Source organism: Giraffa tippelskirchi, chromosome 3 (genome assembly GCF_054371585.1).
Source record: "Giraffa tippelskirchi isolate mGirTip1 chromosome 3, T2T-mGirTip1v1.2.pri, whole genome shotgun sequence".
NCBI classification, from domain to species: Eukaryota; Metazoa; Chordata; class Mammalia; order Artiodactyla; family Giraffidae; genus Giraffa; species Giraffa tippelskirchi.
In genome coordinates this window covers 40,137,725-40,150,844 of record NC_137277.1, presented here as the reverse complement: position 1 = coordinate 40,150,844, position 13,120 = coordinate 40,137,725, and the positions used below count along the sequence as shown (strand labels likewise).

Sequence of the window (13,120 nt, the reverse complement as noted above, 5' to 3'; positions counted from 1 at the left end):
AAACATTTTGGAAAATTAAAAGCTCTTTCTTTTGGAAGGCAGCATGGAGGCGGTGAAGGGACTTAATGTAAAAAGTCCCAGCTCCGCTTCGAGTTTCTTATCGGTAAAACCAGAGCGAGGTGGTTGTGGCGGCGGCGGCCGGGGTGACTAGCTGGTTAAAGGTTGCCCTGTCTAAGGGAAACCCTCCCTAGGTCCGCGTCCCGGCGCTTGAAGGAGAAAGTAAGAAGGGAAAGGGAAGTCCCGTGATCCGCTCGTAGCCCCCACCCCTGCCCCATTCAGTCCGGGAGTAAGCGAAGCCGCCACCAGGCCTAGCAGGGTGCGGGGAAGGAGACGGCGCCGAGGCCGGCGGGCGGTGCCGCGGCCTAGAGGAGGCGGGGTCCCCGGGCTCAGTCGAGCCACGTGCGGTTGTTTCCGAGCCGGGGCGATCACGTGAGCAGCGTCAGCTGACCCGTCACGGTGGAGCCCGGCCGCGCCCGGAGTGCAGGACCTTGCGGAGGGGTAAGAGAGCCCCCGCGGCCCCCCTCTATTCCCGGCCCATCCCCGCCTCCTCCGCCCCAGCCCCAGTCCCTCGCTCATCCCTACCCACCCGGCTTGGCATCCCGGAAGCCGAGGCGAGGGGGCTGTGGCCGGGCTCAGCCCCGCGCTGCCCCCAGGCGGCCAAGAGGGGATGGCCCTGGGGAGCAGGGGGCGGGAAGTCGCGCTTACCGCGAAGGCGGAGGGCTCGTCACCGTCCCCGAGCCCCGACATGGAGGAGCTGCTCCGGAGCGTGGAGGGGGACCTGAACATTGATGCCCGGCAGCTGGCTCCGGCCCCGGGGGGCGCGCACGTGGTGGCTCTAGTGCCCGCGCGCTGGCTGGCCAGCCTCCGCGACCGCAGGCTGCCCCCAGGACCCTGTCCCCGCGCCGAAGGCCTGAGCGAAGCGGAAGTTAGGACGCTCTTGCAACGCTCCGTGCAGAGGCTGCCGGCCGGCTGGACTCGAGTGGAGGTGCACGGGCTGCGCAAACGAAGGCTCTCCTACCCGCTGGGCGGCCTGCCTTTTGAGGAGGGGTCCGGCAGCCCGGAGACCCTCACTCGCTTCATGCAGGATGTGGCTGCCCAGAATTATCGCAACCTGTGGCGCCAAGCATATCACACTTATGGGCAGCCCTACAGTCATAGTCCTGCCCCCGCAGCTGTCCCTGCCCTGGATTCAGTGCGACAAGCTCTGCAGAGGGTCTATGGTTGCCCTTTCCTGCCAGTGGGCGAAGCTGCGCAGTGCCCCTCCTATGCCAGAGAAGGCCCCTGTGCCCCTCGGGGCTGCCCTGCCTCTCCCAGTCTTCTGAGAGCCGAGGCTCTGTTGGAGTCATCGGAGATGCTCTACGTGGTGCACCCATATGTGCAGTTCTCCCTGCACGATGTGGTTACCTTCAGCCCCGCCAAGCTGACCAACAGCCAAGCCAAGGTGCTCTTCATTCTCTTCCGTGTGCTGAGGGCCATGGATGCCTGTCACCGCCAGGGACTGGCCTGCGGGGCCCTGTCTTTGCACCACATCGCCGTGGATGAGAAACTTTGCAGCGAGCTCCGCCTGGACCTGAGTGCTTACGAGAGGCCCGAGGAGGCTGGGGATGAGGAGACCTGGGAAACAAGAAATGGGGCAGGCGTCGAGCCTGGTGAGGAGGGACAACAGGGACCTGGGTGTCCCACCTGCCAGGAGGAACTCAGGGGCCTTGTGCTAGACTGGGTCCACGGCCGCATCAGCAACTTCCACTACCTCATGCAACTGAATCGGTTGGCAGGTCGGCGGCAGGGGGACCCCAACTACCACCCTGTGCTGCCCTGGGTGGTCGACTTCACCACACCCCGTGGGCGCTTCCGAGACCTGCGCAAGTCCAAGTTCCGCCTCAACAAGGGGGATAAGCAGCTGGACTTCACATATGAGATGACCCGGCAGGCCTTTGTGGCAGGGGGCGCAGGCGGTGGGGAGCCTCCTCATGTCCCTCACCACATCTCCGACGTGCTTTCTGATATCACCTACTATGTGTACAAGGCCCGGCGCACACCCCGGTCGGTGCTTTGCGGACACGTGCGGGCACAGTGGGAGCCCCACGAGTACCCGGCCAGCATGGAGCGGATGCAGAGCTGGACTCCAGATGAGTGCATTCCCGAGTTCTACACCGACCCCTCCATCTTCTGCTCCATCCACCCCGACATGCCTGACCTGGATGTGCCGGCCTGGTGCCGCTCCAACCAGGAGTTCGTGGCTGCCCACCGGGCGTTGCTAGAGAGCCAAGAGGTGTCCCAGGACCTACACCACTGGATTGACCTCACCTTTGGCTACAAACTGCAGGGCAAGGAGGCTGTGAAGGAGAAGAACGTGTGTCTGCACCTGGTGGACGCCCACACGCACTTGACCAGCTATGGCGTGGTGCAGCTCTTCGATCAGCCGCACCCCCAGCGCCTGGCGGGGCCTCCTGCCCTCGCCCCTGAACCTCCCCTCGTCCCCAAGCTGTGGTTCCAGGCCATCCAGGAGAGCACAGGGCGGGAGGACTTCCCCACACAGCTTACGAATGGGATGGGCAGGACGGTCTTGGAGGCCACTCCCTGTGAGACTGGCTGGGCCAGGGACAGGCCTGTGGTAGGGGAAGATGACTTGGAGCAGGCCACAGAAGCTCTGGATTCCATCTCTCTCGCTGGGAAGGCAGGTGACCAGCTGGGACTGCCTTCCTCCTCCACTTCCTCCTCCAGTCAAGCCCCGCCAGGCCTCTTGCCTTTCTCAGGGGCCTCAGCCTCTCGACCGAGCCGTCGGAACAGAGCTGCTGGGGCAGACCCCGGGGAAGGTGAGGAGGGCAAGATTCTTCTTCCAGAGGGCTTCAGTCCTCTGCAGGCTCTGGAGGAGCTGGAGAAACTGGGCAACTTCTTGACCAAAGGCCTAGGGGGCCGATTGGAGGTGCCTGAGCAACCCTGGGTTCAGCCCCCCATGCAGCTGCGGAACCTCTTTCATCGGGACATGCAGGCGCTGGGGGTCCTGTTGGCTGAGATGGTGTTCGCCACCAGGGTCCGGACACTGCAGCCTGACGCACCTTTGTGGGTACGCTTCGAGGCTGTGCAGGGGCTCTGTGCACGCCATCCCAAAGAGGTCCCGTTGTCTCTGCAGCCCGTGCTGGACACACTCCTGCAGCTGAGCGGCCCTCAAGGCCCCGTGGTTTCAGGGAGGGGCAAGCTGGACCCACTGTTTGCGTACAAGCCTGTCTCCCAGGGATTGCCCCCGCCCTGCCCCGCCCAGCTCCTCAGCCCCTTCAGCTCTGTGGTCCCCTTCCCCCCATACTTCCCCGCGCTGCACAAATTCATCCTCCTGTACCAGGCGAGGCGCGTGGAGGACGAGGCCCAGGGGCGGGAGCTGGTCTTTGCCCTGTGGCAGCAGCTGGGTGCTGTTTTGAGTGACATCACCCCCGAGGGCTTGGAGATCTTGCTGCCTTTCGTGCTGTCACTCATGTCTGAGGAGCACACTGCCGTGTATGCAGCCTGGTACCTATTTGAACCTGTAGCCAAGGCTCTGGGCCCCAAGAATGCCAATAAGTACCTTCTGAAGCCTCTCATTGGGGCCTACGAGAGCCCCTGCCAGCTCCACGGCCGCTTCTACCTGTACACTGACTGCTTTGTGGCCCAGCTGATGGTGCGGCTGGGCCTGCAGGCCTTTCTTGTCCACCTCCTGCCCCACGTCCTGCAGGTGTTGGCTGGCGTGGAGGCCTCCCAGGAGGAAAACAAGGGCCTGGTCGGGGCTGCCGAGGACGAGGAAAGTGGGCTCCCGGGGACCGGGCCCGGGTCCTGTGCCTTTGAGGAGGAGATCCACATGGACGGGGAGCCTGCTGCTGCTTCGGGCCTGGGGCTCCTGGACTACACATCTGGCGTCAGCTTCCATGACCAGGCCGACCTCCCTGAAACGGAGGACTTCCAGGCCGGGCTCTACGTGGCCGAGTCCCCTCAGCCCCAGGAGGCTGAGGCTGTGAGCCTGGGCCGGCTGAGCGACAAGAGCAGCACCAGCGAGGCCTCCCTGGGCGAGGAGCGGGCGGCCGACGAGGGGTGCGTCCTGGTGGACAAGAGCAGTCTCAGGTCAGGCGACAGCAGCCAGGACTTGAAGCAAAGCGAGGGCTCCGAGGAGGACGAGGAGGAGGAGGAAGGCTGTGTGGTGTTGGAGGAGGGAGAGGGGGAGGGCGAGCAAGAAGAGGTCCCTGAGACGTCTGAGCTCACACTGTCTGACACTGTGCTATCCATGGATACTGTTGTGGCTGGCGACGGTGAGGCTGTTGGGGAGGAAGAAGAGGAGCCGCTGACTGAGCAGTTGGAGGGCAAAGAACAGAAGATCCTTCTTGGTGAGTTCTCGGGCCTGGAGGTGTTGGTCTGATAGTCATCATCTGCCGAGCCCTGCACCGAGTGGTGGATGGAGCCGATCCACACACAGCAGAGATGCCAGCCTGCCCTCCTAGAGCTCATGTCTAGCAGGGGAGATGCCACGCTGTAGGCAGGAGTTCTGTTAGTGCTGCAAAGAACGTGGTTGGGTACTATGAGGGAACGGAAAGTGGGGCTTAGATCTCGTTTTCAGGAGCCAGAGAAGACTTCCTTGAAAGTAGTGCTGGTGGAAGTTCAATGAGGAGGAAGCTGGGCAAACATGGCAGGGTCTGTGCTAGGAAGAGCATTCCAGGCAGAGGGAATAGCATGTGCGAGGCTCTGAGGCTGTCACGGTTGCATTCAAGAATCTGTGAAAGGCCAGTGCGGTTAGACAGAGAGGGAAGAGAAATGGAGAGGGTGGAGGGCATCTTCTCATTTAGGAACTGGGGGAGAGTCACCGTAAGGGTAACCTTCCTGCAGTTTGTGCCCAAGTAGGACTTCCTTTGTGGCTCAGCTGGTAAAGAATTTGCCTGCAATGCAGGAGACCTGGTTTCGATACCCTGGGTTGCAAAGATCCCCTGGAGAAGGGAAATGCCACCCATTCCAGTATTTTGGCCTGGAGATTCCATGGACTGTATGGTCTATGGGGTCCCAAAGAGTTGGACATGACTGAGCGACTTTCACTTCACAGAGGTGCCTGGAGCTGCCCCAAAGCCAGACTCCCACAGGCCTCTCTGCTAAAGGGAGGGTGGGGCCTTGGGGCCACCACGCTCAGGCTGGGCTCCTGGGTGGAGCTGGGACCGCTGTCACTAGGTGGGGCCCACGGGGTGAGGTGGGGAAGTCGTGAGCCCCTGTTATCTGATGCACTCAGGGACTACTCCTGCCCTGCAGATACGGCCTGCAAGATGGTCCGCTGGCTGTCCGCCAAGCTTGGCCCCACCGTGGCCTCTCGCCACGTGGGCCGGAACCTGCTCCGCCTGCTGACGTCGTGTTATGTTGGTAAGATCGGGCATGGGGCTTCCTTCAGCCCTTTGTCCCTCTGGCCCCCTGTAGTGGATCCTCCCCACTCTCGTCTCAGACCTCTTCCTGGCCAGGTCCTGAGTCCCAGGCTGCTGTGAGCCCCTTCCTTCCTTGGGTCGGGCACGGGGAGACCCCAGGCTGGAGTGAGCAGGAGCAGCCACTGCAGTCCCTGAAGGGCTCCTCCCTCTCGCCCTCTGTGGGCTACTCAGCACTGTTGGCCCTCCCTTGGCAGGGCCCACCCGGCAGCAGTTCACTGGGGGCAGTGGTGAGAGCCCCCCACTGAGCATGGGCAACATCTACCAGAAGAGACCGATCCTGGGTGACGTAGTGTCGGCGCCTGTGCTCAGCTGCCTCCTGCACATCGCCCACCTCTATGGGGAGCCCGTCCTCACCTACCAGTACCTGCCCTACATCAGCTACCTGGTCAGTCGGAGTTTGGGGGTGCTGAGGAGCCTGAGGGCTGACCCAGGATCTCTGGGGCTTCCAGGGGGTCCGTGGAGCCACTTGGCCCTCATCCGTTCTGTGGCCATAGGTGGCCCCGGGTAGCACCTCAGGCCCCAGTCGACTGAACAGCCGCAAGGAGGCAGGGCTGCTGGCAGCTGTGACGCTGACCCAGAAGATCATCGTGTATCTCTCAGACACCACCCTCATGGATATCCTGCCCCGTATCAGCCACGAGGTCTTGCTGCCCGTGCTCAGCTTCCTCACTTCCCTCATCACGGGGTAAGTCTCTGCCTCCCTCCCCCCCTCACCAGGGAGCAGCCCAGCGGAGGGGCTGGGCCGTTGACATCCTGGTTCTCATCCTGGCTGGGTGACCCTGAGCAAGCCACACTTTTCTGTGCCTCCGTTTCCTCATCTGGTTTGGATGAGCTGGTCTTACAGCCCCTTTCGTTTACAGCTTGTAATAGATTCTGGACAAGCCCCCTAGAATGGAGAACGCTGCAGCTTATAAGCTCTATTTGCAGGTTCCCAAGTGGAGCCCAGGCCCGGACTGTCCTGTGTATGAAGACCATCAGCCTCATCGCCCTCATCTGCCTGCGTATCGGACAGGAGATGGTCCAGCAGCACCTGAGTGAGCCTGTGGCCACCTTCTTTCATGTCTTCTCTCAGCTGCACGAACTTCGGCACCAGGTGGGCAGAGGTACCTGGCAGCTGCAGTCTGGCCAATGGCCGTGGCCTCTGCTAACTCCCTGGGGCTTCCTGCCCACAGGATCTGAAGCTGGAGTCCGTGGGCCGCAGTGAGGGCCAGCTGCCAGAGGTGGCCTTCTCCGACGGGCAGCTGCGGCCGGCGGACCCCGCCCTGCTGGACGAGCTGCAGAAGGTGTTCACCTTGGAGATGGCGTACACAATCTACGTGCCCTTCTCCTGCCTGTTGGGTACTGCCGCATCATGTCCCCTCCCAGCCTCTGCAACTACCCTTCTTCCCCTGGGAGGGCCCCACCTCCTATCCCTGGAGTCAGTAGTGGTTGTTAGGCACAGTTTTCTGGGTCAGAGCAAAGGGGTTTGGCCTTAGACCTCTGAGTCCCAGTGACATATAAACAGAGACTGAATTTTGGCCCGTGCGAGGGGGCACAGGAATGGCCTAGCCTGTCTCTGGGGCAGGGAGGGGAGTCAGACTGCTGGACTGATGTCTTAGGAGCCGCCGAAGAGGAATGAGCGCCCCACCGTTCACATAGCTTCCTGTGCAGGCCTGGCCCTGTGCCGAGCGTCTACGTGTGTCATCTCCCCGAATAGTATGAACAGCCCCGGTCAGATGTGTTGTCATCCCTGCACTGACATCTGAGCCGTGGGAGGCAGAGCATCACCTGACTTGGTCCCATTCTGTTTCTGATGCCCGGTGTGGCACCCCACACATAGAAAATATGCTCACATGTCCATAGTGAAGTTGTGAATCCAGGTTTTCCTGGGGGAGGAAGCTGGCTCAGAGAGGAAGAGTTACTTGCTGAGAGTTGCACAGCCAGTATCTGCCCTGTCTGCTGTGGTTTCCAAGCCCCTTGGGTGGGTGGGGGCAGTTGCTGGCTATCCCCCTTCATCTCAGGACCTCTCCTGCCCCCATCCAGGTGACATCATCCGGAAAATCGTCCCCAACCACGAGCTCGTGGGGGAGCTGGCGGGGCTGTACTTAGAGAGCATCAGCCCGAGCAGCCGCAGCCCTACCAGCGTGGAGCCCGCCGCACCCAGCACCGGCCCCGAGTGGGATCCCCAGGGTGGGGGCTGCCCCCAGGACGACGGCCACTCAGGGACTTTTGGGAGCGTCCTGGTCGGGAACCGCATCCAGATCCCCGATGACTCCCAGCCTGAGAGCCCCGGCCCGCTGGGCCCTATCTCTGGGGTGGGCGGTGGGGACCCCAGCAGCCAGAGCGAGGACAACGCGCTGAAGCGGGAGCTGCCGCGGAGCGCACATGGGCTGAGCGGGAACTGGCTGGCCTACTGGCAGTACGAGATTGGCGTGAGCCAGCAGGACGCCCACTTCCACTTCCACCAGATCCGCCTGCAGAGCTTCCCAGGCCACTCGGGGGCCGTCAAGTGCGTGGTGCCCCTGAGCGGCGAGGACTTCTTCCTTAGCGGCAGCAAGGACCGCACTGTGCGCCTCTGGCCACTCTACAACTCCGGGGATGGCACCAGCGAGACGGCCCCGCGCCTTGTCTACGCACAGCACCGCAAGAGCGTCTTCTTCGTGGGCCAGCTCGAGGCCCCGCAGTGCGTGGTGAGCTGTGACGGGGCTGTGCACGTCTGGGACCCCTTCACAGGTGAGCGGGCCCAGGTGAGGCCTGTTCTGTAGCTGCTGTCTTGTCCTCCACCAGAGGTGGCGGGTTGGGGTGTAATGGTGTGTGGTTGGGGGTGATGCAGTGAGTCCACAGAATGGAGCATTTAGGACTTGGAATCCATTAGACCTGAGTTTGAGTGTCTGCCAGCTTCCTTGCTGAGTGATCTTGAGCAAGTCCCTTTGCTGCTGGAAGCATCGGTGTACGTGTATGTGCGTGTTTTAATCTTTTGGCCATGCTGCACGGCATGTGGCATCCTAGTTTCCTGACCAGGGATTGAACCTGTGCCCGCATGCATTAGCAGTGCAGAGTTCCAATTACTGGACCACCGGGGAAGTCCCTGGAAACATCAACTTTCCCATCTGCAAAATGGGAATCAGAACAAGTGCTTAAGTAGATAATGCCTACAGGTTTGGCTTAACATGTAGCGTGTAGTATCCTGGTTGGTAAACAGTTGCTTGCTTATTTTGTGTCTTCATTGTAGAGAGAAATAAAGTTAAAAAGCAGGGATTGGGGGGATGGAGTAATATCAAAGCAGACAGTGGAAGGTGTAGCTTTCGGCCACAGTTTGCTATGTGAAGAGAGAAGCCTGGCATGGCCACGGAGATGTTAATAGAAAGGTGAGAGGGTCAGAAAATATCGTTAGTATTCATTGAGATTTGGGATGTGGGAGGCAAGTATGGGGTGGGTAGAGAGGATAGGGGAGAAGGAAATGGCAACCCACTCCAGTATTCTTGCCTAGAGAATCCTGTGGACAGCGGAGCCTGGTGGGCTGCCGTCTATGGGGTCGCACAAAGTTGGACACGACTGAAGAGACTTAGCATGCATGCATGCATGCATTGGAGAAGGAAATGGCAACCCACTCCAGTATTCTTGCATGGAGAATCCCAGGGACAGAGGAGCCTGTTGGGCTCCATCTTTGGGGTCGCACAGAGTCGGACACGACTGAAGCGACTTAGCAGCAGCAGCAAGGGGGATAGGAGGAGTTGGAGCTCTTCCATCAGTGACTGGAACCCCACACCCACCATGCCTTTACTACACAGGGAAGACTCTTCGCATGGTGGAGCCGTCGGACAGCCGGGTGCCCCTGACCGCTGTGGCCGTCATGCCCGCCCCCCACACCAGCATCACTATGGCCAGCTCTGACTCAACCCTGCGCTTTGTGGACTGCAGGAAGCCGGGCCTGCAGGTCAGGGGCATCCCTTTTTCCAGCCCTGGCCTGGGTGCCTGGCAGGGAGGAGAGAAACCCCTCCTCCCACCCCTGCCCCCGGGAAGAGAGGAGCCCAGGGAGGAATTTCTCCCTGGAGACAGATGACCTGCAGCAGCAAACCCTCCAGGGTGGGGATGGGACTCTGGCCGGGGATCCTGGGGGCCTCCCCTTGATGGGTAATGAGGCTCTGGGGGTTGGAGGCTGAGCTGCACCTGGCGGGGGATGCGGGTTGGACTGGGCGGTGGAGCCCCAGCTTGTCCTTCTCTGCCGGCAGCATGAGTTCCGCCTGAGCAGCGGGCTGAACCCTGGGCTCGTCCGCTCCCTGGCTGTCAGCCCCAGTGGCCGGAGCGTTGTGGCCGGCTTCTCCTCGGGCTTCATGGTGCTGCTGGACACCCGTACGGGTCTGGTTCTGCGTGGCTGGCCTGCCCACGAAGGGGACATCCTGCAGATCAAGGTGACAGGCCAGGTCCCCTCCCCTCCTGCTTGACTGCTCCAGCCCTCGCTTCTGCTTAGGGCCCACCCAGGACTGACCCCCCTGCTGATGTCCTTCATACCTGCCGGAGGACTGACAGGGCGGGTCAGGAGCCAGACTGCACCTCAGGGACTTGGGCAGGAGGTGGGCCCCTGGGGCGGGAACCAGGGGGCCGAACTGACCCTGAGCTTCCTGGAGATGTTCTAATGAGTAACCCTTGTCCATATTTGTCTTACTTGGGGGATCAGGGGTCAGGCCCTGTCCGTGACCCAGTCAGGTTAAATAAAGCTCAGCTGGGAGGCTGTTTACTGCCCCCAGACCACTGAGCAGAGTCCATGCCCCTTGCTGGGCTGCCCTGGTGGGGGAAGGGGCGGGTCAGGCCTGGGAATCCTGCTCCCACCTCCACCCCCGCCGGTTTTTTCAATCTCAGACCTCAGGGAAGTCCAGGCAGGGAGGAACAGGGCTATTTGTTCAGGGAGGGTTTTTCCAGGCAGCTGGGAGTTCCTCCCCGACCTAAGTGGCAGCCAGGGGACATGCACTGCCACTGCTGGGGGCAGGGCACCCCTGGCTTCCCCCAGGGCCCCCTGGGTTCTGTCGTTGTTGTCGTTCAGTTGTGTCCAGCTCTTTGCGACCCCATGGACTATAGCATGCCAGGCTTCCCTGTCCTTCACTATCTCTTGGAGCTTACTCAAACTCATGTCCATTGAGTCGATGATGCCATCCAACCATCTCATCCTCTGCTGCCCCCTTCTCCTCCTGCCTTTAGTCTTTCCCAGCATCACGGTCTTTTCCAATGAGTTGGCTCTTCACTTCAGGTGGCCAAAGTATTGGAGCTTCAGCTTCAGCATCAGTCCTTCCAATGAATATTCAGGGTTGATTTCCTTTAGGATTGATTGGTTTGATCTCGGTTCTGGGTGCCTCTAAATTCTGACTTTCCAAGAAAGCATCAGGAGGTCTCTGGGGTCAACCTGGGTGTTAGTCCTGGGTCTGCTACTCACTGGCTCTGTGACCTTGTATGATGACTTAACTTTCCTGAACCTTAGTGTTTTTTTCTGTGTAAAATGGAAACAACAGCACCTTTCTCGTAGAGTTATGAAGGTTAATCGTGGTAAGATGCTTAATGTGCGTGATACAACACCTGACGTAGTAAGTGCCCAAGTTACAATGATGACTGGGTCGATGATGCTTTAATATATTCATATGAGCTGATGTTAATATAATGTGGGAGGGTGGCAGCCTGTCCCTGACTCAGGACGACACGTCTTCCTGGGAGATGTTGTGGGAGAGAACAGGAAGACTCCAGCCCCCGCTGAGGCTCTCCCCTCTCCCTGGCAGGCGGTGGAAGGCAGCATCCTGGTCAGCTCCTCCTCTGACCACTCCTTGACCGTATGGAAGGAGCTGGAGCCGAAGCCCACGCATCACTACAAGTCAGCCTCTGACCCCATCCACACCTTCGACTTATACGGCAGTGAGGTGGTGACTGGCACTGTGGCCAACAAGATCGGCATCTGCTCCCTGCTGGAGCCGCCTTCCCAGGCCACCACCAAGCTCAGCTCCGAAAACTTCCGCGGCACTCTCACCAGCCTGGCCTTGCTGCCCACCAAACGCCACCTCCTGCTGGGCTCGGACAACGGGGTGGTCCGCCTCCTGGCGTAGGCCGAGGCGAGGTCTGGTCAGCAGAGATGGACACACATCCTACAGGAAGCTGTCCCTCATCTTGTTTCCCCAGCAGCTCCTTCCTGGCAAGCCTCAGGCCTCACTCCCTGGGTACCCACATGGCCTGCCAGCTAGGGTGGTGTGGGATTCTGGGCTCCTGAACCCCCAGAGCCACTGAGGCCCCTCAGAAGGGATCTCATTCATGACTTGGGGCAGTGCTGCTCGGAGCCAGCAGGAAGCAGATGGGAGAGCCTGGCAAGGGCTTCCCTGGTGGCCCAGTGATTAAGACTCTGTGCTTCCAATATAAGGAGTGTGGGTTCGATGCCTGGTCAGGGAACTAAGATCCCACATACTGAATGGTGCGGCCAAGGAATAACAATAAAAAATTTAGAAACCACTGAGGCCCCTCAGAAGGGATCTCATTCATGACTTGGGGCAGTGCTGCTCGGAGCCAGCAGGAAGCAGATGGGAGAGCCTGGCAAGGGCTTCCCTGGTGGCCCAGTGATTAAGACTCTGTGCTTCCAATATAAGGAGTGTGGGTTCGATGCCTGGTCAGGGAACTAAGATCCCACATACTGAATGGTGCGGCCAAGGAATAACAATAAAAAATTTAGAAAAAGAGGGAGAGCCTGGGAAAGCATTGCTTCCCTCCCTTCTCCCCAGCTCTGCCCTCTGCATCCGCATGGGGACAGGATGCTCCAGGAAGGGGAAGGAGACCCCCTGCTGAGGCGTCTCCACCACAGCCACCCTCCAGCTGGCGCTTTTTGACCCTGTCCTGCAAGGATAGGGAAGCTGCCCCTGTCCAGGACACTGGCGGTGCTTGGACTCCAGCCTCTAAGGGCTGACCATGGTCCAGGAGTTAAGAGCCTTGGTCTGGGCTATTAAGTGTCCACCCAGCCAGGCCCTGGCCAGTGTGGAACCAGTAGGAGAAGAAAGAGGGCAGGACAAAAGGAGGGCAGATGGACAGGGCCAGGTGGTGCCTGCCTGGAGTGACCCCATGCCTTGCCTGCCCAGCCCTCACCACAGAGTTTGTGCCTTGAGCTGATGAGGCAGCCTCTTGGTCCAGAAGCTTTGGGGAGGGGGTGTAAGACCCTGAAAGAAGGAGTGAAAAGAATCATCTCTGCATCTCAGGTCTCCCTTCCCCGGGGGGACAGAAAGACCCAGGTGTCGCAGGTCCTCGCATTCTGGAGCAGAGATGAAGTCTGAGGCTGGACCCCTGCTGCCTTCTCACTATTTGCAATAGATGTAAATATGATCAATAAATCCTGTGGAAGAGCCATGGATCCGAGTGAGGCTTTTGTTGATGGTGTTGTTGGAGGGAGGAAATGTTAGGACCCCGCAGCTTCCGGGACGAGGAGGTTGGGGAGTCATCCTGACCATGGTTCTTCAGGCGGTACAGGGTCCAGGGCTTCTGGTTCGTGCAGCCCACCCCGAGGAGGGGAAGGAAACATTGCTTCTGAGGAGGTGGGATGCTGGGAGCGGCTGTATGTGCATCTTTTCTCTCCCCTCCCCCTGGCTTCTGGACCCAGGCTGGAGGTAGCCAACCAGGAGCCGGGACCGGGATTCGCATCCTGCATCCCATCCAGGTTCCCTCCCTTGCTTTTTGCAGCTTCCTCTTCCCTCCTCTTGGGA

General features: G+C 60.2%; 1 protein-coding gene across 6 annotated transcripts; it reads left to right on the top strand.

Moving 5' to 3' along the window:
• The first annotated feature begins 111 nt into the window (after positions 1-111).
• WDR81 (WD repeat domain 81) lies at positions 112-12,769 on the top strand. Of its 6 annotated transcripts, none has more exons than XR_014079545.1 (12): positions 420-498; positions 3,707-4,349; positions 5,257-5,364; positions 5,618-5,808; positions 5,918-6,108; positions 6,351-6,516; positions 6,596-6,761; positions 7,446-8,135; positions 9,194-9,339; positions 9,635-9,814; positions 11,168-11,766; positions 11,991-12,769. XR_014079545.1 is itself a non-coding variant. In XM_081580071.1 (11 exons), exons 2-11 carry the CDS (start codon positions 3,830-3,832, stop codon positions 11,486-11,488), a joined length of 2,679 nt encoding a protein of 892 aa, XP_081436197.1. In that variant the 5' UTR covers positions 420-498; positions 3,707-3,829; the 3' UTR covers positions 11,489-12,769. The 6 variants fall into 6 exon arrangements, 2 of the variants coding, with proteins under 2 accessions (XP_081436196.1, XP_081436197.1); XR_014079546.1 differs by having other exon boundaries at positions 11,168-11,800; positions 12,023-12,769; XR_014079543.1 differs by having other exon boundaries at positions 112-4,349.
• The last annotated feature ends 351 nt before the right edge of the window (positions 12,770-13,120 follow it).

What these genes read in the sequence shown, in the direction of transcription:
- WDR81 (XM_081580070.1), top strand. Translation starts at nt 668, where the DNA reads ATGGCCCTGGGGAGCAGGGGGCGGGAAGTCGCGCTTACCGCGAAGGCG. An exon ending in TGCCCTACATCAGCTACCTG is followed by an intron (nt 5,809 to 5,917) that starts GTCAGTCGGAGT and finishes CTGTGGCCATAG; the next exon opens with GTGGCCCCGGGTAGCACCTC. An exon ending in CTCACTTCCCTCATCACGGG is followed by an intron (nt 6,109 to 6,350) that starts GTAAGTCTCTGC and finishes CTCTATTTGCAG; the next exon opens with GTTCCCAAGTGGAGCCCAGG.